Raw genomic sequence first — 24,703 nt, 5'->3', positions numbered from 1 at the left:
GCCTCAACCCCACCTGCATCTCACCCACCTCCACATTCCCTTCTGAAGGCTCACCTGCCTCAGCTGATGCTTTACCAACACTGCCCACAAATTTAACTTCCTTTTTTTTTTTTTTTTTCCTGGCCCGGGGCTGCAGCCCCCATCAGCTTTGGGGTGCGAGAGCCACTGGAGCACAACAGCCCTTCAGGGGAGACTGGGAGTGGGACACAGAAACGATACTGGGATGTACGAGTGGGATCAGGATGCTGGAGCAGGACCTGGGTGCAGGAGTGGGATTGGGATGCTGGAGTAGGAGCAGAATAAAGGAGTGGGATCGAGATGCTGGACTGGGACCGGGATTCTGGAGCGGACCGGAGTTACGGGTATTGGGATGCAGGAGTGGAGCGGGACTTCAGGCTTCCCTGCCCCACCGAGGCTCCGTTTCCGAGCCGCTGATGCCGCAGGACGCGTGAGCACGGAGCTCTGGCAGCACGCGGGGTCAGTGCGAAGAAAAAAACCGACGGAGACAAAAATGGGCACTCAGCGCCGCACACGGCGCGGGGACACCGAGATCCGCCGGGAGCGGCCCCGTCGGGACAGCCGGAGCCCGGAGCCAGCATCGGGGCTCACCGGGGAAGCCAAAGCGCGGGGGGGTTTTTCCCCACCTTTTCTCCCCCCCCCCCCAATCTCCTTCTCATAACCTCCCTTTTCTTTTCTGTCCTTCATTCTTTTTCTTTGGGTTTTGTTTTTTTTTTTCCCCCTTTTTTTGTGCTGGTTCTTGTTAAACGTTATTTGCACTTTTGTTGGGAAAGTGGCCCCTAGTGTGCAATTATGTCAAATTTCTTTGAGTTTTACCATTTAATGGAGAACAGTAACTCTTTTATTGATCCTAGACGGGGCCGGCTCCTCTTCCCCCATCTTCCCCTCGCCTCTCCCTTTCCCCTCCCACCCCTCCTCCCCCCGTCCCAGTCCTACCAAATGTCACTCAATGTTTCTTACGCTCCCATCAGTTTCCAAAACAAACAGTGGGAGCCGCAGCCTCCTCTCTCCTCACTCGGAGCACCTCGCCGTGCCCGCTGCCCCCCGACGGCCGCCGGCTGCGGGTCCCCCCCCGCGCCCTCATGGAGCCGCCGCCCGGAGCTCCGCCGCCCGCCTGAACCCCGCGACCGCCCGGGGGGAACCCGGCCCGGGTTGGGGGGGGATGGCGCTCAGCTCCCGGGCTCACGCCTTCTCGGTGGAAGCTCTCGTGGGCCGCTCGGCCAAGAGAAAGGGACCCGACGGCCGCGACGAGGAAAGCGGGGCGGGCTGCAGGCAGAGCCGCAGAGCATCCGAGCCCGGTTGGTAGCGGCGGGGCAGAGCGGGGGGGTCCCGGTGAGGTCCCGGCAGCCGCCCCAGCGCTCCCTCCGCTTTCTCTTCCCCGCAGAGAAGCGGCCCAAGGCCGGCGCCGAGAGCCGGGAGGTGGGGGACGAGGTGCAGGTGGAGCTGCAGGGCTCTGAGCTCTGGAAGAGGTTCCACGAGATCGGCACCGAGATGATCATCACCAAGGCCGGCAGGTAGCAGCCCCCGGCTCCCCGGCTCCCCGGCTCCTGCCTTCAGCCCTTCCCGCTCCGTTTTCCCCTTTGCGTCTCACACCCATTTCTTTTTTTTCTCCACTCCCCTTCGCTGTGTTTTTATCTTCTTTTTTTCTTTTTTTCTTTCTTTCTTTCTTTTTTTTTTTTTGCTACATTTGTTTTTTGTTGTTGCCATTTAATATATATATATATTTTATTTTTCTCCAGTATCTGTTTAATTTTTCAACCCATTTTCACCTCTTTAAACAACCACTGCTATGGGCATTCTCTAACTGCTGCCCCGTGCCCTGTGCAGGCGGATGTTCCCATCAGTCAGGGTGAAGGTGAAGGGGCTGGAGCCAATGCAGCAGTATTACATCGCCATTGATGTTGTGCCAGTGGACTCCAAACGGTACAGGTATGGTGAGTTCCAATGGTGGCTGCAAAAATGGAGCCTTCTGCATGGCCAAATGGCCAACGGCTGCAATGGGGTGTGCTGGGAATGGGGAGATGGAGGGATGGAGGGATGAGTGGAGAGATGGAGGGATGAATGGATGGATGGATGGAGAGATGGAGGGATGGAAGGATGAATAGATGGAGGGGTGGATGGATGGAGAGATGGAGGGATGGAGGGATGGAGGGGTGGATGGATGGATGACACACTCATGGATGGGGGGATGGAGGTATGAGAGGATGGACGGGTGGGTGGGTGGTGGATGGATGAACATACCGATGGATGGATGGACGTAGGAATGGACTGATGGATGGATGTAGGAATAGCCCAAGGGACAGACATACAGATGGATGGATGGAAAGATTGGAAAGACATATGGATAGATGAACGGACACAGGGATGGATTGGCGCATCAGGGGAACAGTGTGCTGATGGTGTCCCGCTTGGTGCAGGTACGTCTACCACAGCTCGCAGTGGATGGTGGCAGGGAACACAGACCACTCCTGCATCACACCACGGCTCTACATCCACCCCGACTCCCCCTGCTCGGGGGAAACATGGATGAGGCAAATCATCAGCTTCGACCGGGTGAAGCTCACCAACAACGAGATGGACGACAAGGGGCACGTAGGTGTGGGGCAGCCGTGCAGTGGGGCTACGGTGAGACTCCGGGCAGCGGCTCAGCCCAGCCCTCTCTGCCCACACAGATCATCCTGCAGTCCATGCACAAGTACAAGCCCCGTGTCCACGTTATCGCCCAGGACTCCCGCTTCGACCTGGCACAGATTCAGTCACTGCCAGCTGAGGGGGTGCAAACCTTCTCCTTCCAGGAGACCGAGTTCACCACGGTGACAGCCTACCAGAACCAGCAGGTACCCGCGGGGCTGTGTGTCCACTTGACCTCCCGCTCCCCAACAGCCCCATTGAGATGTTGCTTCCGCCCACAGATCACCAAGCTGAAGATCGACAGGAATCCTTTTGCCAAAGGCTTTCGGGACCCTGGCAGGAACAGGTAACGGTTCAATCACCCCCCATCACAGCCTGAGACCCGGCCCTGGCTCTCAGCCCCGTATCGCCTGCAGGGGAGTGCTGGATGGGCTCCTGGAGCCATTCCCATGGCGGCCACAACTGGCTCTGGACTTGAAGGCCTTCGGCGCGGACAGCCAGGGTGAGTCTGGGGCCGTGGGGCCGGGTTGGAGCTGTGGGCAGGAGGATGAGGATGTAGGGCTGGGTGGGGTGTGGGTGTGGGATTGGGGCTGTGAGAGTGTGGGTGTGTGGGATTCTGTGATTCTGTATGATTTTTTGCCTAAAGTCCCATTGAATTCGGTGTGAGCGCTTCGGGGGGAGCGGTGATGGACGTGGCAGAAGCTGCAGGAAGATTTAGACAAAAAGAAAAAAAGAAAAAAATATATAAATATAAATATGTGTATGTATATATATGTAAATATGCAAGAGGTTGTTTTGGAGTGGGGTTGTTGTGTCCTTCAGCCCACAGTGCTAATTGTTCCCAAACCATTGGAGGATGTTGTTTAGAAACACCACATTAAGAATAACGAGTTGTAAAAAGGAGACTCGGGAGAAATTAAGAGGTTTAACAGATTGTAAAGACAGACTTTTTTTTTCCTTTTTTTCCTTTTTTTCCTTTTATTTTTCTTCTTTTTTTTTTCCCTTTTTTCCAATTTTTTTAACCTTTTTTTTTTAACTTTTTTTTTTTTTTAATAGAAAAGACCATTTCTAAAACAAAAAGCGTCTCTTGAACCAACCGTGCAGGCTGCAACGTGAGAGCAGGGAGAGGGGCAGCAGAGCGGGCTGAGAGAACATTTGCAACTTGCAGTTATTGTCACACAGACACTAAAACGTTACGGCTTGGTTGGATTTATTTTTTAACTAATTGTAACATAATGGGTATTTTTCCTAAGGGCCAATATTTGAGGTGATCTTAATGGTCCCTTCCAACCCAAACCGTTCTATGATTCTGGAAAGATGGAAATAGAACAAAATTCTTATCTCTGCTGATAAGAAAAGTGTATTTCTGGGGGAAAAAAAAAAGAAAAGAAAAGGAAGGAAGAAAAAGAAGAGAAATAGCAATCTTGGAGCCTCAAAGCCAGGAGACAAATAAAAAATGATAAGCTAAATAAAATAGTTGGTCATCAACTTGGATTTTAAAGCCTGATAGGAACGGCAAAAAGAATTTGCTCTTTGAGTTGCTCTGTTCTTCCCACTGCTGTCCCCAAATTTTTATGGGGGTTGAGTGATGTGCTGCTTTGGGCACGGGCTGCAACCAGCGAGCTCATCTGGATGGGAAAGTGCTCGTTCATTTCTCTCCTAAAAGAGAATGTCAAAATGCTTTGTGCATTTACGGCTTCGGGAGACACCTACGGTACTCGAGGGTACGTCTCAAATTGCATGGGGAGCCAAGGAAAATGAGTCAATTCCTGTGAGCAGGAAGGTACAAGAAACTCTCCATTGGGCTGAATGCATCTTTTTGTTCTCACGGAGAAGGGGGAAAAACTGCCTGCAATTTGCACAGAAAACTGGGAACCTGAAATAGCAGTCGTGCTGTCACGGGAGGTGGCTATCGCTGGCACAGCAGGTGCAGAGCTGGCGTGGGGCTGTTCCAGGCACACCGATGGGGTTTGACCACATGGGTATGGACAGCCACACTGATGGGGTTTGATACACATGGGTATTCCTTTGACAAGTGGGAGCAGCATTCAGATGATGGGTGGATCTCCCTTTTTCCCACTTGGTGACATTGGGACGCACAGCGGCGCGAAGCTGCCGGCTGGAGCACCACCCGCTGACCCACTGCAGATTATTCCTCTTCTTCCCTCCAGGCAGCAGCTCCAGCTCTTCCCCGGTGACCTCCAGTGCTGGGACACCCTCTCCTCTCAACCCGCTGCTGTCCCCTCCATGCTCACCTCCCACCTTCCACCTGGCTGTGAGCGGTGCCGGCGCGCCGTGCCCTGAGCCCCATCTGCCCGGCCTCGGCGTGCCCCTCTGCTACCGGCTGTGCCCCGCCAACCTCCTCCGCCAGCAGCCCCTCATCCTCCCCAGCCACCAGAAGCCAGGCGGCCCCGGTCCCCCCATCCTGCCCCACTTTGTGGTCGATGTGCCCAAACTCTCCTCCCTCGGCATCGCCAGCCTGAAGAGCTCTAAGTCTGAAGACCTGAGCGGGCCGTGTCTGCAGGTCCCCAACTCCGCCAGCCAAATGCTGTATGGATTACACGCATCTGGAAACATTTTCCCATCGAGTCCCATTGCTCGGGAAGCACTTAATTGTTCCTTACATCCTCCATATGGTTTGTACGGCTACAGCTTCTCCGTGCCATCCAGACTGACGAGCGCGGCGAGCCATTTTGGGGTGAGTGACAGCCTGCCCGCTGCCTTCAGGGACGGCCGGTGCAATCATCCCAGCTGGCACTCAGCAATTAACCACTGCCTTTAGCGGGATGCTGTCATGTTTCCGAGCACATCGGTATGTAATGCAAACCTGTTCCCCAGGTCGGACCCAGGGTCTTGCTAATTGCTGAGTACGAAACGCGGTGCGGTGCAGGAGCAGTCTGATGGGCCTTTAATTTGGGGGTAAACGTGCAGTATTGTAGGCAGCACGGAGGGCTGTGTTGATCCAAGCAAGCCGATACCCATCGGTGATATTCGTGTAGGGTTGTAAGGGACGGTGAGCAGTGCAGACACCTTTTTACTATTTGCACTCTGAAGTGGGAACACAGATGTATGCATTTCCACAAATCTGTTTTCCTGAAACTATCGAGCTTCCCTACAGTCAGACCTGAGCCCCACCGGCTCCTGCTCATCCCCCCTGTGGATTTCCCCTAATTCCAAAGGGACCCTCAAAGAATGTGGGTCAGCAAAGGAGCTGCGTGCAGCCAGGGACTGGAGTGCGCTCGTGTGTTGACTTGGAGCTGGTCAACCGCATGGAAGTGCCCTGATGGACCCACATCACAATGCAGACATGGATTGAAGGCTCCGGTGCTGCGTTAAGGACACAGAGCCCCACACAGGTCTTCCCAGAGCATCCCATCCCCATGCAGTGCTGGGGGTGACGAGAGCAGGAGCTGCAGAGGATGAGGATTGAGCAGAGTTATGGACACCCCTCCCACAGTTCCACTCATTTTATTTTCACCTGTGATAACTGTGTTATTCCTGTAAATAATCTCTGGCTCTGGGGGCACAGTGCAGCTCGTTGTAAGTTGGGGCACAGCTTATATTTGCCCCCCTTCTGTTACCTATGACAGATGTGATACAAAGTGCCTGACGGGGACCTGCCATATTTTGGGATTAAGTAAAGAGAATTCTGTATCTACAAACATAACAGCAATATATAAGAATTAAACGTAGGTTTAAAAACCAAAACCGGTATTGATACTTTTTATTTAAAAGCATGAGATTTTTTTTTCCCTCTGGGAGCCCCCATTTCCAGGCCGGTGGGCTGGTATGGGTGCTACAGAGCACTGCTCGTGGCTGTGCTTTTGGGGCTCTTTGGGTTTGGGCTGAAGGTGGTGGGCAAACGTTCATCTTCCAGATAGTGAAGCTGCATGGAATATCCCTGAGATGTTGGCCGTGAGCTGGGGGGATCACAGCACACTGAGGCTGTTCGGTGCTTCCCATCACTCTCAGTGTTTGGAGACTGGTGATGACTGTGTTCTCACTTTTATAGATGGAGGGGTGAATAAGAACACAAACCCAGCGCTATTGTGCTGTCGTTAATGGGAACAAGGAGAAAACAACCCGAGGTTTCGGAAAGGTTGAGGCGCTTTGGCCACTGAGCTCTCCCAGGAGGAGCCCAAAGTGACTCAGAACCTCCTGCACTCCGACACGGCAAACAGAGCCAACAGCACCAGAGGTTCCATGTGGTCCCCGTGGGGTGGGTTGGGGTGGGTTGGGTGGGGTGTCCCAGCTGCAGGACGAGGACTTAAAACCCACAGAGACGCAAGAACACTCCTGGTGTTATCACCAAAGCGACGTTCTGCCATCACCTGCACACCGGGAAGGGAGGGTTGGTCGCGCCAGGAGGAGCCCCCTCACTCCCATTTGATCTCCTGAGGTTTGGGCTGTAATTAGCTGATAATTTGTATGGCAATTACGCAAACCAAAGGGGGGGCTGGTTAGCGATACGCAGCGGGACAAATAGGAGCACGGAGCATTTGAAATGTATCCAGTATTGAAACCATCCACATCTGCGGCTCCGCCGCATCAGACATGCTGTTCCAATAAAGGGGCAGAAGGGAACAGGCATCGGCTCCCACCAGAGCATCAAACGCCCGTGTTTACAAATTTGTATTGCGCATTAATATGTAAACACGCACGATAGGAAACAGATGAGCCCACGGTATTGACGTCTCCTTTCTCCTTCCATTTGTGTGTGCAGAGCACACGAAGATGGGTGACTTTTGGAGAGGAACGCTGAACAAAAGCTGCAGCGAAATGTTGGAAATCCGTGCTTCCCATTTTAAATCTTTGCATCCCTTTTTAAACTCACACTTCCCAGTTGTGCACGGGTTGGAGCACAACAGAAAAAGCCTCGTTGAGACAAAGATGGAAAATAGAAAAGTCACCTTCCTTGTAATTTACAGGCAAGACTGAGGACTGCCAGCCACTCCTCCCCATCCCAGCCAGTGTTTTAGGGTGCAAACCGCACTGCAGTTTTTCACCCAGAGGGTGGTGAGGCACTGGAACAGGTTGCCCAAGGAGGCTGTGGATGCCCCATCCCTGCAGGCATTCAAGGCCAGGCTGGATGTGGCTCTGGGCAGCCTGGTCTGCTGGTTGGTGACCTGCACACAGCAGGGGGTTGGAAGTGGATGAGCATTGTGCTCGTTTTGCAAACCAGGCTGTTCTATGATTCTATGATGTCTCCATCCCTACAGCAGCATCGATGCTCAGCAGCACCGAACTGCTGGGAGAAACAGCTATTGCATTTACCAAAGGCCTTCCAGGATCACAACACATCAGATCCCAAACTTCCCTCAAAGCAAATCCAAACCTTCACAGCACCCCAACATCGGTTTGGTGCGAGGGTCTCCCACTGCAGAGGCAGGAAGGTTGTCACAGGGGGCTGCTATGGGATGGGGTGGGAGCAGAGCTGGGGGGACAGCACGGAGCTACCCCTGGATGGGCTCAGAGCTCAGCATTCCTTCCCTAACAGCACTTCAGAGGAGGGCTTACAGCACAGTGGGCCCTTTTAAGATAATTTGTCGGTTTAAAAAATAATCACCACGCACACAGGGAAGGGCAGAGCACTCTGAGAGCTCCACGCATTGACACAGGGCTCAGCCAGCTCTCATCTCCTCCTTTCTGCTCTGACAGCCACGCTCGCCCCAAAGCAGCCCCAATTCTGCCGTCTTTCTTCCTAAAATAAGGCACACCTGCGAGGAAGGAGCTTTTCTTCGGGACATTCCTGATCTGGAGTGCATTACGCTGATATTTTTGTTGTGTATTTTCGATGATTTGCTCCAGCGATAACAGAGCAGCGTGATGTTCTGCCTGGGACTGATTAGAACGGCGCTTTTGATCAGCCCAGAGGATTGAAACAGTTGTTTATTTCTGGACACGGCTTCAAGACAAAAAAAAAGAAAAAGGAAAAGAGAGAAAGGAAAGAAGCCCTGAGTCGCTGCGAATGCTGGGGTGGGGTTTTCTTTTTGCCAGGGGAATTTACTTCGTTTTTGGAAGTGGTGGAAAATTCCTCTGTTCGGCTTCAACGCTGCAATGGGGAGATGGGGCGGCCCGGCTGCTGTCCCTTCTGTATATGAGGAAGGGGAGAAAGGGGGAGGAAAAGGAGTGGAAGGGGGAAAAAAGAAAAAGGAGAAGGAGAAATAGGGAGGAGAAATGGGTGGAAATGGGGAAGGAAAGGGAAAAAAAAAAGAAGGAAAATAGGGGGGGAAAAAGGGCAGAAAAGGGGGGGAAAGGGGAAAAAAAAGAAAATGGAGAAAGAAGGAGGGAAAAGGGGGGAAAAAGGAAGGGAAAAGAAAAAGAAAACTGAGAAAGAAGAGGAAAAATGGGGGGGGAATAAAGGGGAAAGAAGGCGGAAAAGAAGCTCCTTTCCCAGTCTCAGAGCACGCCATGCCCCAGGCACAGGAAACACAAACTCCTATGACCACACAGCATTTCCTACAGCGATCCTCTCGGAGCATTCATTCAAATCCTCGCACACCTGGCAGCCACCTACGCCTCAAACATAACCGCAGCTAAACGGCTTTTCCTTTTGGCTTTTATAAACTGAAGCCAACGTCCTTCTGCTGCAAAACCTGGCCGTGAATGGGCTCTTTTGGTTTATCTCCAGCTCATATACAGATTTTTGGGAACGCAGATTTTAATATTGTTAACAAAACCCTGCATGCAAAGGCTGGCAGGGCTGCCACCCCATCCCTCCCCATCACCACGTGCTTACATCAGCCCATTCCTTGGCATTTATTGTCTGTTTGCTTCCCCCCTTACCCCCCCGACCCCCCACAGGATGCTCAGAGCCACATGTCAATGCATTGGTCACATCCTTTGCTATTTCTCACCACAAACCAGAGCCCACGGCACCCAACCATCCCAACGCATCCCATTGGCACCAACACAGGGAGACAAAGCATTGCCATTTCTGGGCTCTCATTCCACCTGTGTTCACCTCAGAGGCAGATCCCCATCCCTGGGACAGCCCAGAGCTCAGCAGATGGTGACCTGCAGGCACTGTGCACTCCCTGCCCTCCCCCAGCCCTCCCAGCACAGGAAAGGAGCAGCAGCAGTGGTTATGGAGGCACTGCTCCGCACTGAGCTCATTGCAGTACAACCACAAACGGGTCCGTTTGTTCAGAGGGTTAAAGCAGAAGCAGCTCCAGCAGAAATCCTGAATTGGGTCTGTATTGATTTCTAGCTCTCAGCATTGATATTTCCAATGGGATTTGTACCTCCCATCGCCACACAACCTGGAGGTGAACGTTTCCCTGATTTCCATGTTTTACAGCCACAAGCTTCGAGGACTTTCATGAGAAAAGGAGCAGTGCCAGCACCAGGTTGATGGCAAGGGGCAGCCCCGGGCCCCTTTTTGGCTCTGCCCCTCTCATTGAAGTCTGTGCAAAGGGAAAGCCCAGAACCCAGTGTGGGAAACACCTCCTGCCCCATGTTGGCAATGGGATGGCCGGGGTGTCAGCTTGGGCAGTGCAGGCCAGGAATGAGCTGTCAGCAGCTCCCCGGGATCTGACAGCACCCAACAAATGCTTCCCCCCTCCTCCCCCAGTCCCATACATCAATCAGAGCCCAGCACTGCCTGCTCCACACTGCTGGTCACAATGGCAGCAGAGCCCACAAAACCCAGCTGTCTGGGCTGCTCAAGGAAAGAGAGAAATTCAGTCTCACTTCCTTCTTGGGGACACAGAGTATAAATCAGCACTAAATGCTTCAATGCAGAGTTATTTCCTGCTCCCCAAGCAATGTTCATGACGTGGATGCTGATCTCCCCTGGACTCAGGGGGAAGTTCTTTACAGAGAGAGTGGTGAGGTGCTGGAACAGCTGCCCAGAGAGGTTGTGGATGCCCCATCCCTGGAGGTGTTCAAGGCCAGATTGGATGGGGCCCTGGGCAGCCTGGTCTAGCATTAGGTGGGATGGTTGGTGGCCCTGCATGTGGCAGGGGGGTTGGAGATTCATGATCCTTGAGGTCCCTTCCAACCCTGGCAATTCTGTGATTCTGTGACTCACATGTTCAGCAGTGCACTGAGCAGTGTGAACGTGCTGAAGAATCTGCAGCAGGAGGGCAGGGTGCAGAAATAGCAGGGTTAGGATCTGCAGAGGAGCCAATTGCACATCTCACACTGAGCTCCGTATCTCTGAATCTGCTGGCTGCACACATGGCTGCTCATCAGCAGGGTGCTGGTGGTATCTCAGGGGATTTCTCCTTGAGGGTGGCATCCAAAATACATCAGAAAAAGATGATACCAGGCACCGTTTTCATCTTCTTCTCATACATATAATGGTCCCACAGCAGCAAATGTTTCATGTTGTTGTAAGCAACCTAAGCAGAATTGTAAGAACTTTGTTGGCAGCATGCTTTGGAAACACGTTGAAGCAGCTCTAAGCTTTCATAGGCTCACTAAGATTGAAAAAGGCTTCTAAGATCACCAATCCTACCCCAGCCCACCCCACAGTTCTGAACACCTCCAGGGGCAGTGACCCCACCACCCCCCTGGGCATCCTGTGCATCACCGCTCTTTTGGAGAACAAATCTGTCCTAATATCCAACCTGCCCTTCCCCTGACACAACATGGGGCTGTTACCTCTCATCCCAGCAGGCTGGGCAGATCACAGGTCTGCACAAACAGGGGAGACGCTGTGCCCTTGCACAAGAAGCTGTCTGTGAGCATCCCACCTTGCTGCCGGGATAAAGCAACCCGTGCCCACCCCACGAAGGCAGCAGAACACGATGCTGCTGCAGCAACAGAGGCAAAGGGGCAGCTGTGAGCAGGGCTGAGTGCACATCTGCCACTGGTTTGGCCACACCGTGCCATCAGACCACAGCACTGGGCTGCCTGTAGAAATAAATAGCAGCTGGGGCCGTATCCTGTTACCGCTCCTGGGGCGAGCTGCTCCTCTTTGACGTGATGATGAAGTTCACCTGTGACCAACGAGGACTTTGTGTTCAATTAATTAAGATGCCACGCTCTGCAAATGATGCCTTTCATTCATTCAGTCCTGACAGCACTTGGGATGTCTCTATCACCACCGGGCTGCTGCCAGCACAGTGTGTGGGGAAGGGAAAACGACAGAAAAGAATTGCAGTCTTTCCAGTCAATGTTACTGTGTTAATGGTGAGTTACACGAGGAACGAGCATGAGATGGCCCTCGAGGTTCCTTCCAACCCAAAGCCACTCTAAAATATTGCCTGAAGAACATCTTCCCGTTTGGAAGGTCAGTCTTAATCTCTGAGATTGCCTTTGTGCAATGCCAAGAACTGAAAAGCATCCAAAACTTCAGTAAGAGCTTCAGATCCTCTTTCTCCAGCCTGAGAATTGATCTGCTCTGTAGGAATCACCCCCAGTCCTCTGCAGGAATCATTTCTTCGTCACGGCCCCATCTGTAATTATCTCCTGGAGAACACTCTGTTGGTGCATCGGTTTTCAAACACAACATTCATTTCTATTGGCCGTGTTTATTTAATTTGAGCTGATTAGCACAGGGCCCAGCAAGTGGCTTAGACTAACAGCGTGTCACTGCTGAAGCATTCTGTAGGCAATGGGAAGACATGGGACAGCACACGTGTTGCTTTGTCTGCATTAATCTATTTACATTGTAATTCTTCAACTGGTTTTAATGGCTGCTTCAGCTGGAAGCGATTAGTCACCCAAATGGAAGACACGTTCCTCTCTCTGCGTGCTGTGAGGTTTGTGGCTGTTGTCTTTTCGTTGCTTTTTGTTTTCCAATTTGTGGCAGATACCCCTTGAAAACAAATCCTACAGAGGGGCTGGTCCCACTGCTCAGCTCCGTGCTCCCATTTCTTTCTTTTTCAGCCAAAACCTCAGACGGGCCACAGAAGTGCATCTGAAATGCAGAGCTCAGTGCTGTGTCTCCCTGCATCTCCCCGAGGTTCTTCCAGCCCTGCTTCTCTCAGTCCGTGGCTGCTTCTCAGGATGAGAGGTGATGGCCCCACGTTGTGCTCAGGTTGGATGTTAGGACAAATTTCTTCTCCGAAGAGCAACGCTGCACCAGCACAGCTGCCCAGGGAGTCACCATCCCAGAGCTGCTCCAGAGCCCCAGGGATGTGGCACTGAGGGATGAGGGAGTGGGGACGGGTTGGGGCTGATTGCCGCAGCTCTCCGCGCTTCTCATTTTGCCACAAGCCAAAAGCCCTTGTGGTGTGTGCATCCCATCTGCAGCACCTGCAGCTCATTACATGCTGGGGCACAGGGTTTGGACAGCCCCCACCCAGCACCAGGCAGCAGTGCTTCTCAGGGCTGCAGACAGAGGCCATCCACAGCACTATAGCAGCGTTAGAGGATCCCTCCTCGAGCAGCTGAAAACCAAAGAGCTGCCAGCTGTTCTCCCTTGCTGTGTCTCTGCAGCCTCCACGTTCCGCCACATCTTTCTTCAGCACGCAGCCCAGCATTAATCAAGAGGGTTGGAAGCATCCTGTATCAGCTCTGCAGAACAGAGCTTCAGTGATTTACTGGCGGATTCCTCCAGCTCCTGTTTTGCTTTCATGCTGGAGCAGAGGTCAGCAGAGGCAGATGCATGCTTTCACTTTGTCTCGCATTTGCTGCTGTCAGTCCAGCCCCGCTCAGTCCCCGTGGAGCAGCAGGATGTGCTCGTGCTCTCAGCCCCGTGTGCTAATTGATTTTCGGGAGCCCATTCATCAGTTTAATTTAGTAGATCACCCACCAGGTTTGCTGTTCACTGTCAAAGGTAATTCAATTAAAACTCCCGAAGTGTGACTGACTGCTCCCTGTTAAATGTGCTCAGCAGCTGTGCCGACACATCTCCATCCCACGGTGCCTGCAAACAGCCCCAGCCCAGGAGCAGGCCATACCTTGGCTGATTAACACACATAGCAGTGCCAAAAATTAAGTCCAAATGCCTCCTTCTGTATGCAACAGTGTGCAAATGCATCAAGGCAATAATTCCAGCAAAGGCAAAAGCTTCAAAAGTGGCAAAAGTCAATAGTGGGTGCAATGGCTGAATTCAATCTGTGCATCTCACTGAACCAGAACCACAGCAGGCTAATAGGTGTTAATAATTCCAACCCCACAAATATCTCTGGTGCAGAAATGGATGTAAGTGTGCAGAGATATCAAGTTCTTAAGTGCTTGCAGTGGGGCAAGGGGGTCAGGGAGCACTGTGATATACAGCTGCTGCCAGGAGCCCTCCTCTCATTGCCATCGAATCCCTCCCTTCTCCTGGTATTAATAAATTAAGGCACCTGCTACACCAATCTGCAGAAATCTGGAAAATCATTATCGCTTCGATCCGGAAACGACGTCCATCACGAGGGAACAAATGAGGTATGGCATCTACACGGGACTTTAAAAAGGAAAAAAAAAAAAAAAGACTGCATTTGTCAAATTGCTGCAGGAAAAGTCGATCTTGCTGTGATGGACTTAATCCACTTCCAGGTCACAGCAATTGGTCACGGCCAGCTCCGGGAGACTGGAACTAATTGACAACACTCCGAAGGGGACTGGCAGCTTTCCTACAGCCTGCAGTCAGTGCTGGGCTCCATCCGGGGTCGGAATCGATGCAAGCACCAGCAATTGGAGCAGCACTCAGCAGCCAACGTGGACCCACTCTGCAGTGAGACGAGAGAAATGAAGCACTGCCTTCTCCACCAAAGCAAACATCCCAGCAGGATGGCAGTGTTATGTCAAAGCTTTTTAAAGTGATCTTTGGAATAAAAAGAGAGTTCTTAAAAACAAGCAACAATATATATATATAGAGAGAGAGAGAGAGAGAGAATACATGGGGAGGGATTGGGGAGAAAGTGGGGCGAGAATGTCTTTATGGAATGTTTCAAAAGGTTTTCCTACCCCTGCCAGCTCCTTCAGACAGAAATTGATGATAACAAAGTATTACGAAGCAGATAGTGGGGAAATTAAATTAAGCTGATTGTTATCTTGTCGGATAAGCTTGCATGTCTGATTTATGACTTTAGACTTCAGGGAAACAGTTACTTCATTTAGAGCTAACAACTTCAGGCTCTCCTTACCAAGGCATGCAGTCTGTCAGCAGAAAGTCTGAGAAGGATGAGTAACAAACAGGGAGCAGTGAGTCTACCCCAGCTCACTGCTGGAGGACACTGCAGGGCTTCCCAAAGAGCTCACATCCCACAGCACAGTGACTGCCTGTCTGGAGCAGCCAACTGCATCTTCTTCCATGTCAAACAGGGTGATGGCACTTGGAATCAGCTGCAGATTGCTCACATCGCTCTTTTCCTTTATCTGAATGGTAACAGAGAGCTGCTTCTGATACGAGTAAGGCCACTGACCCCACTGGGATTTCATGGAGAAAATATAACTTTACAGACATGCCAACGCTGACAGCAGAAAACTGTGCTCTACAGAGTCCTGAACCAAAGCCATCAAATGCTCCATCAAAATCTCAACACACACCTTGAAAACAAGAATGAAACTTTCTGTTAAAACCTATTTTCCATCAGTGCACTGTGTGCTTCCGTCTGTATGAAACGGCAGCAATGCTGTCTGGAATCAATGGGTTCCCATGAGACAAAGCTGCTCAAAGCAGTCTGCATGGCTGCCAAAGCCCCCTCTAAGAATGAAATGCTGATTTCTGTAGGACCCACACAAAAGCAGAGCTCAAGGCTCCCTCTGCTGGGTCCCAAACAATGATGGAAGGAGAAAATAAAGCTTTTTAGCTCCATGGAGGACCAACTCAGCCACCAGCAGCTGCCACTTCTCCCACTGTATGCATTTAGGACAGCACACCAACAACACACTGCTCATCTGTCCCCGCACAGAGCCATGCCAGAAACCATCCACACAGTCTGGGAACACACCTGAAGTCATTTGGCTGTACAATTTTATTTACCAGTTGCAGTTACAGTTACAAATTGTCCCATACAAGTAAAGCCGTTTCCACCATGAACACAGCCAAGCTACAAAAATTATTCTCTTCTTTATACAACGTCACCAACTTCAGAATTTGTCTCTGTACATTGTTGCTGACCATATATAACAAAATTTCACAATTTTTGGACTCTGAGGGTCTCCACCAAGGCAAAGTGATGATCTTATCCCATTGGCACTGAGATTTCTTTTCCTTCCTTTCCTCCCCTCTCTTTCAGCTGGATCTTTTCATGGCTTTGTTGTGGAATCCAAATGAATGAAGACTGCCTTGACACGAGCAGTTGGAAGCATAACACAAAGATACCACTGTCTATAGTAAATCAGGAAATAAACAGTGAGCAAAACCACCCTGAAGCAATGTTTCTCCTTAGATGTGCCTGCTCATAAGTACAAATACTGAAGTACTATTTGGTAAAGAGGTTGCATAAAAGCTCATACAATTTATTTAACACAAAGCAGACTTCTGCAGAAGTATACCATCATCTTACAAGAGACACCAGGAATGTAAAAGCAAGGAGCCACAGTGGTTCAGAAAAAAAAAAATGTTTCCAGGAGAACTCCAGTGGAAGAACCATACCAAAGTCAAATATTGCTTGAAGGGTAAGTTCCAGTTTTAAGCACTTTCAAAACACTGGAGAAACACACATACATCACAAATACAACTCCTGCAACGTGGTGAAGGGCAGCTCACACACAAAAGCTCCTTCCCCAGGAGAAGACAGATCTACACACAGAAGCAACTGGTGCACGATGCTGGCAACACTCACACACAGCAATGCTCAAAATGAAAGCAGCAGGGCAAAGATTCCTTCTGGTCCCAACCTTCTTTTCTTTATCAGCAAAGTCTGCCCAGCTCTGTGCAACACAGCCCTGCAGAGGTAACGTGGATTGCCAAACAAAAGGAATCCTGAGCTTATGGTACAGCCCTACCAACAACCAACTGCAAAGCAAGTTCAGATGTGCATTTATTACACAACAGCAGCTTCTCAGTCCTGTCATGAGATACGAAGTAACTGAGTGTCAAAAAGTACACCAAGTTCACCAGGACAAAGGCACACACACCAGCAGTTTCCACAGCTGTGGGTAACTTGGTTGCATAGATACACCATTACCATTTTGTTATGCTGTTCAGGAGTAGCTGGGAGGAAAAAAGGGGTAACATACTTTTTCCTTAATAGTTTTAAAGGATTGTACCTATAGTTAAGAGTGTTTCATTTCTAAAATACCTTCCAGCTTCTCCTATTTGCAGGAGGAACGCTGAAAAGTGTTTAAAAGAAGGCTGCACTGAACTTAAGTGTAAACATAGGAAAAGTGCACATTTAAAACAAATCACTTGAATTCAGGCTGCCAGTCTGAGAGATACAACCCCACACTTCAGGTTGCTTTGTTTATCTTATTTTCCACATTTTATGCCCTGAATACCTCAGCACATAACATCCTGCTACACTTGCAAAGCAACTGAGCAGCACATCAAAAATGGCCTGAAACAGATCCAACCTTCCCTCATTTTTGCACATTTTCACTGAAAAAGAATCCTGCTGACTACAAGAAAGTAAGCAGTTTTTTATTGAAATATTTGTCCAGTGCTGGAAAGTCTGCATGGTCCTCAGCACTGGTAAGTTAACAACTAATTCTAAGTCTATAGTGCTTCATATCTTCCTCACCCCTACAAAAAATGAGTTCAGAAAAGTCAGGAAGAAATTTTTAACATCACCACTTACCAAAACACACCACAAGTAGTTTCTGCTATGAATTTCTACCCCCATTTCTTCACAACCACAGGAGTCTGAAAGCTCCTGCAAGCAATCCCAATCCCTCACTGTGCAGAAGTGTAAGGAGATTAACTACAACAAACCACCTTCTCCATAGATGACTTCAATATTACAAATCACATTACTCCACCTGCAGAGAGCAATATTACACCTCACAAAACAAGGTAGCTGTTCTTAACCCAACAGAACCAATGCATTCATCCAGCAGCTGAGTGGAGGCACAGCAGGTGTGCCCTCCTTGCTCACCCAGTTCTCACTTTGCTCTCTCCAATACCAGACCAGCTGCAACGAGCAGAGAAAACAAGCTGACCTAGGAGTGTGCCCTGGTTGGAGAGGACAGGGTTGGGATCTTGGCTCATGAAGGATGACTGTGAGGATGTAAACCTGAGGAAAAGCACTTTGGTGTTTCTTATATGGCAGAAGTATGGGATACGATCAATGCCTTTCCTTGCTTATAAAAAAAAAAAAGTAAATGGAAAGAAAGCATGACAAGAAATGGAGAAAAGCAGGCTTCAGTTATCTCATGAGGTTTCTCTCAGCTTGAGCCTAAGGATAACAGAGAGCAGTGGCTCCCTATGAGCAGGAGCTACACACCACAGTGGTCGAAACAGAGACGAATGTGGCATTACTGGCTGCACCACAGGATACTGAGAAGAAAGCAAAACGGAGAAGCTACAGCATTCAACATTAAACAACATGCAAGCTAAAATATTCAAAAGAACCAACCAAGTTGAAAAATATATTTTATTCCTCCTGGACTGAAGTGATCAAACCGTATACAAGTTCCCAATTACATGAAAATAGCTGTTGGTAACTTATTTTTAACTGAACCTGCACAATTACTGTAGCTTTAAAATATTAAAACCACCACAGACTGAAGTCCACTCTTCCATTTTGACAAGTGTACTTTCATGAAGTCCACACTGTCCACCTCTAAGGTTCCAGGAGCTTGGCTATATAAGAAAGTTGGCTACTACAATCATCAGAACTGAATACATCAGTTCTCCAACCACAAACAGTTCTCATAATTAAAAAAAAAATCACTTCATAATTTAAAATATTTATCAATAACACTCTGCTTTTCTTTCAGCTAGAATGCTCCAACATTACTGGCTGACTTAGAATATCAACTTGATTCAGTGAAAAAAGCTTGCAAAAAATATATCAACTTCAAAATGTACAGAAAAAGACATTAGAGAGCTGATACTTCTGGATTACTTAATGTATTAGAAAGAAGAGCAAGCTCAGAGTGAAGAACCCTATGTTACAAATATTGGAACACCTACGCCATACTGTGCACACCTTTTGAGTGCAGTAGAGGGGTAACCTCAGAGTATTCTGAAAGCACAGACAGAGGGGCTGCAGCTCTGCTTAACTTAAACTTGATCACGAAGGCGGGCCAGTCTCTGTGACAGCTCATCCTGCAGAGATGTAAAGCAAAGAAACCATCAGTAAAATGAACAGTAATTTTTGGGAAGCGTGTGATCATTATGAGGTTTTACAGTCGTGTGTCCAGATGGTATCATCTCAAGTACAAGCCCTAACAAGAAATTCTAAGCTATCTAGAGCAAATGTAGAACATTTCACACTAATCTTTTAAAAATTTTCACAAGTTAAATGGGGGAAAAAAAAAAAAAAGCAAGGCCTCTGTGTGTGGTAAGGGAGATGGCTAGATTCATTAACTTTGGAGCAGGTAGGAGAGTCAGCAGTTTGGAACTCTACTAAATAATCATGCAAAAAGATTTGGAAACATCTAAACTTATCACATACACTAAACAGAAATGTATTTTTAATTACTGTGCTTACAAGACTGCTTTAATTACATATTATTTCTTTTGAATTGCTAAAATCTAATTAGAATTTAGTTTGCTCCAGCTGAGTGAAACATTAGTTCAGTTCCCACAGTTCTTTAGAAACATTGATTTCTATTGAGTCTAACTTACCTGCTCTGCTGAGGCAACGCTTGTACCAACAGAACCTGTCTGCCCTTGAGGTAGTTCCATGTTCAGATCAAGACTACAGATAACAGAAAAGTACAAAACCAGAACAAAAGTCAGCACACATGGCTAAAGGAAGAAGTACAAGAAGTGACACACTGAGCAATACTGGGATAACAGGAGAACCCTATCATCCAATGAACACTGTAAACCAGCTCATTAGACAGTCCAATCAAGAAGCTAGTTTCACCACCAAGAAGACAAGCCATTACAACCAGCATCAGGACAGAGCAAGATTTCAGTTTAACAATAATATATCAGATACACTACATATATGAGTGATATAAAGACAAAAATCTACAGCTAAGTTATAAATAGTGACTGATGCCCAGAGGTGAAAGGAAAAATACTGATACTTGTCTGCTTTCAAGAGACACGTTTGAAGCACTGATACCTCACCTCTATGTCTACCTGGAAGGGTTGGTGTTACCTACCCTGCTTCATCTGCCATTTCCTGTAGAAGCATATCCACTTGGTTCTAGAGAAAAGAAAACAAAACTGACTCAGTTGCACTGTTGCAGTTCACATCAAGTTCTTCTGTTCAATCCTGTGAGAACAGATTTTAAAAAACAAAATACTGCTTTAAAGTAACATCTTTAACAAAACATCGTTGTGCTTAACCACCAGAGGGCTCTGCATGAACTCAAAAACCAGCAGAGTTCAGACTGCTAAAAGCCCATTCGTTGAACTTCAGCATCAGAAAAATAATGCTTCTGAAGAATTACACTCATGTTAGCAAACAAAGCAAACACATATCTCTGAATGCAGTGCTACCAACTGCAACTGACTACAAATTCTTAAAACAGTGCTTTGCACAATATGAAAGAAAGCCCATCTCCAACAGATGTGGTTTAAGGTTTATTCACAAAGCACTATCTTCAATATTTCTCAGACAAAATTTCTGATGAAGTTCAACATCTTGTGGGCTACCAGGAGCTGACAGGTGCCAGGAACATTTAACTACCTTAAGCATTTTAAGAATGTATTGCAGCTAAGAAGTTTACCAAGAGCTCATTAAAACACTGTTCATTCAATAGCAGGGTTAAAGATTTTGATGTATAATATAAAATCAGTCCTACTAAAAGTGAGAAAGAGTAAAATGCAATTATATGACCAACCACACTTGTGGCTATAGCTTGAACTACTCTCTTATCATCAAGAAGCAGAAGGTGAAAACACTCTAGCTCCAGGGGTCTCAAAGCAGGCAGAAAGGAGCACACAACATTTCCATGCAGTTTCAACAAAGTTTCTCATTTAGTATTCTTACCTGTGGCGTTGTTAGTGTTGTAGTGTTGCTCATTGTGTCCTCCATCTGCTGTGTCTGCACATCTAGTGTTTCAAACTGGTGTTCAAATTTATCCATTAATGCAGATATCTATAAAAATACAATTCAAATCACTGATCTGCAGATGACTGAAGAGCAACACAACTCCAACCAGTAGAACTTTTTACATCTACCTCCACAAAAAGTTTCCTGTTACCTTTTCCAAGTTCATGCTCTTCAGAGTGGCATCCATGGATTTAACTACCCCTGCCATCGACTTCGTTACCTGAAATGAGGTCAAGAATCATTTTTCCTCCTTGTGATGGATGAGTTTCTTACTGAGTTCTCTCATTTCTATCCAGTTTCTACAGTATCAAATAGCAGGGCATACTTTACTGTCATCTAGAACATCACTTTTTTTTTTTTACAGGTCATTCCATTGGAAATGTTATAAATTCATTCATTCACTAAAAGCTGAGATCTATATGGCATTAACTTCTGAGGGTCTCAAAGCCTGCCAAATGATAACAGATGTGTTTAGATACACAGATCACAGGGCAGAACAAACTCTGTGCCTGAACAGCACCACAGCAACGTACCATAAAAGATTACTCGAGCTAAAAAGAAGGCATCTGAAATCAGAAGTCCTACAACATGACTGCAAGTATTCGGGAAGGGATCTCCTTGGGAGCATGAATAACAGCAATTAATGAGTTACAAGCTACAATCATAGTAAAGAATAACCTATTACTAGAGAGCAAGTGTCAGCAGAATTCCTTTAGCTTCTGTGCAGATGCTGTGCTGAGGGATGTGGCTCAGGGGAAGTATTGGTGATAGGTGGACTGGATGATCTTAGAGGGCTTTTCCAACCTTGGAGATCCTATGACTCTATTCTATGATTCCAGTACCTGATTTATTGACAGATGCATCTGAAACCAACCTTTCAGCTCATTACAGATGGAATTAAGTCACTCCAAAGAGGATCAGAGGGGACTAATCCTTTCCAACAATGCATTAAAATAGACTTACCTTGCCCATTGTCACTGCAGTCTGAACTCTTGCTGCCACAGCATCAACCCTTGCACTCATGCGCAGGAAATTAATGGCTTGGTTCTTCTGACGGATGGCATTTTCTGCATGTATTCGTGCAACTTCCATGTTCCCCTTCTGGATGGCCTGTATAAGAAAAGAAAAAAAGCATTCCAACTCTCCTGGATCTTTATAAACATGTTTTCCTAACAGCCTATTCTGTTTCTATAAAAGCATCAATTGATCACACATATATACATACATATATATATATATATATATATTTACTAAAGAACAAACTAAAACAAAATAGATTTAAGACTATTTTCCTAGCAGCTAAATGCCACCAGTTCTTCCTAAAGAACACATCCTTACACTTATTAATAAGTATGGGAAAACATACAGTATATAATTTAAATCAGCAAGCATTTATCAGTACTATCAACATGTATGCCAGGAAACTGTAACAGATTCTGCTACAAAATGTAATCAGACCTGAAGATGTTTCAGACCCAGTGCTCACCTTCTTAATTTTTGCTTTCTCAGCCTTCTCTTCTTTGTCGCATCTTTTTGAGTTCCTATTGAGTTCCTTTGCAGCAAACTTCAAATTAAACAGGTGTTCTGCAGCACAAGTTAAGGATCCATGAACAGGATCAATCCTTACTCGGTACCATCCTGCTCTCCTGTTTAAGTTGCTACCAACCCTAACGCTGCTCTACTGACATTAAAAATGGATTTTAAAATTATACTGACACTTATCACATAGATCCTACTAGGCCATAAGAAAGCAGTTCAGATCCCAACTGGCTCCACATAACAGCAAATCCAATTCAGACTGATACATAGAACAAAACAGACATCCCCCAAGAGAAATCAAAGTCTCACTATGCTACTTTCACTCACACACCCTGAGTCTCTGGCTCTCAGATCCTGCCTGGATCCTCCTCAGCCCCCCTCAAAAAAATGTTATGGAACAACAGACAAATTTCCTGGATAACAGCAAGCTGGCTCTGCTGACCAGACCCAGGATAAAACAGGAGGCAGAGCTGCCCTTTCGAGCCAAAGGATGATTTCAGGCTTAAACAGCAGCCTTTCCATCTTTGTGTCACGTGAGCAGTTCTGACGTCCTCAACAGTTCTGTCATCTGACTTGGAAAAGAATATTTAAGTCTGCAAGAGAAATGTTTTTCACTTTTTATTTATTTTAAGTTCTACTTCAGCTGAAAGCTCCGATAAGAGATCAGAACAAGCCTTCACCATGACTTGTAGTCACATTCATTCAACTGCTAGCAAGGGAGAACAAAGCATGTTTTGAAAATATTTAAAAATCAAATTGAAACCAAAACACTTTTAAAGTACTGTTGATAAAAGCTCCCAAACAACATCAATCCTTCTCAAACAAAAAGCAGTATAAAGCTGTCCAGATTTCGCCAGGCCACCTTTTGACACTCCAAGAGGAAGATACAACAAGTATTAAAGTGTGCAACAGTTAACTGAAAGCACATTAAGCATTATGAAGTTTCCTTAACGCTTTAAATAGATAAGTCATTCCAGAGCCACTCGTCCTTTTTTCCCTTTTAAGTCCAATCACCCATCTTACAGCTCTGACATCAACTTGAAGACATGACAAAATCTGCTGATATATTTGTTAGTCCATTCTATAATTACAAGCAGGCTATAAAAAGTTTACAGCTGTGCCTACACATCTAATATAGTAACTATAAGGGAGCTAAAACAACAATAAAACTGAAATTGCTGTTGTATTTACATTCATTTCTTTAAAACCTAGGTCACTGTTTCTTTCTAGGTCACAGCAATAAGCATACTGCACTGAGTCACAAACCAGACCATTTACCAAACAAGAAAATACACTGAAGTCCATTCAAGTATACAACAGGTCAGAGACCAGAATAACCAGGTAAAATATGAGATCACCTGCTTACACCAACTGCACTGAGGAGTATTTCAGAGTGGCTTATTTTGAAGTAACTCCCTCAGTTACTCATCAGGTACTCATTTACCTTTGGCATTCTGCTACTTCCATGGCTCTTCCTCCTATGACACCACAGCCTCGCTCCTCCCTTGCAGCTGCACAACCTCATAGAAACCAAACTTCCACCATCAGCTGTGAGATGACTCACAGTCACCTGCTCCAAGCTCCACCCACTCTCCCTACCACAACAACCAGCAGCACGCTTCAGCTACACTGAGACCTTTATCATCTTTTAAGGTTTTTCTACTTCTTTGTATTATGATGATTACATACAGCCAGAAAGCTCAAGTTTGCCCATAAGGGTTCTCCTTCGCTGCACTTTCTTTCTCACACCAGGAAGCAGAGAGAAATTCGTGCAGCTGACAGAAGTCAGGGTTCAGGAAACAAACACCCAAGGAGCAATATGCCATCAGCACAGCAGCCACTGCCTGGCGCTTTGTGGGTCACAGTGTTTAGGACAACCTGCAGCATCCCACAGCACAGAGAAAACTGGTTTTCTGCCTGAGCCACGTACATTAGGCTCCAACGAAACCAGCCAGGCCTGAGCTCACCATCAAAACAAGAACAGCATTTCCCATTCTCCTTTTACAACAACTACAACCTCAGCTCCCACCATTAACCCCAAACCTTTCCCTCCCGATCAAGGCTTCAGGCAGCGACCTCCGTCCCCGGCCACACGCGGCCACCACACCGCCCACTCCTCCCCTCACACCCCGCCCGCCCCGAGGCCTCCGCCAGCCCAGCCCCACCGAGGCCTTCCGAGGGGACCGGCAGCCGCAGAGAGCAAAGCGCGACCGCACCCCGCCCATATACCCCCAGCCCCCTACAGAGCTGCCTGTCGATGTGAGGATACTCTCCATGTTAGACATGGCGGCCAAGCGGCGCTCCGGCCCGGCGCAGGGCAGGAAAGCTTCGGCCGCTCTCGTTCCCTCTGCCGGTTCTGTGGCGGCTCCCACTTCCGGCAGTTCTCTCTTCCGGTAGTTTCCACTTCCGGTAGTTCTCTCTTCTGGTAGCTTCCAGTTCCGGTAGTTTCCACTTCCGGTAGTTCGCTCTTCCGGTAGTTCCCTCTTCCGCCTACTCCGAGGCGGAAGTGCACA

The 24,703-nt window shown here is 47.9% G+C and overlaps 2 protein-coding genes across 2 annotated transcripts; one reads left to right on the top strand and one right to left on the bottom strand.

Annotated features, from left to right (window-relative positions):
• Positions 1-1,180: 1,180 nt before the first annotated feature.
• On the top strand, positions 1,181-6,164 carry TBX22 (T-box transcription factor 22). The gene is made up of 8 exons (XM_031593910.2): positions 1,181-1,316; positions 1,403-1,532; positions 1,846-1,947; positions 2,436-2,610; positions 2,691-2,855; positions 2,931-2,995; positions 3,066-3,151; positions 4,821-6,164. The coding sequence occupies exons 1-8, from the start codon at positions 1,181-1,183 to the stop codon at positions 5,429-5,431; spliced, it is 1,470 nt and encodes a 489-aa protein (XP_031449770.2). The 3' UTR covers positions 5,432-6,164.
• A 9,323-nt stretch (positions 6,165-15,487) lies between these two features.
• Positions 15,488-24,617, bottom strand: CHMP1B (charged multivesicular body protein 1B). The gene is made up of 8 exons (XM_031594025.2): positions 24,460-24,617; positions 22,138-22,235; positions 21,615-21,761; positions 20,803-20,871; positions 20,589-20,696; positions 19,756-19,799; positions 19,268-19,340; positions 15,488-18,745 (listed from the first exon to the last, which is right to left on the bottom strand). The coding sequence occupies exons 1-8, from the start codon at positions 24,473-24,475 to the stop codon at positions 18,701-18,703; spliced, it is 600 nt and encodes a 199-aa protein (XP_031449885.1). The 5' UTR covers positions 24,476-24,617; the 3' UTR covers positions 15,488-18,700.
• Positions 24,618-24,703: the final 86 nt, after the last annotated feature.

This window comes from Phasianus colchicus, chromosome 14, assembly GCF_987193195.1.
Source record: "Phasianus colchicus chromosome 14, bPhaCol1.hap1.1, whole genome shotgun sequence".
In the NCBI taxonomy this organism is placed as follows: Eukaryota; Metazoa; Chordata; class Aves; order Galliformes; family Phasianidae; genus Phasianus; species Phasianus colchicus.
This window is presented reverse-complemented; position numbering and strand designations above follow the sequence as displayed.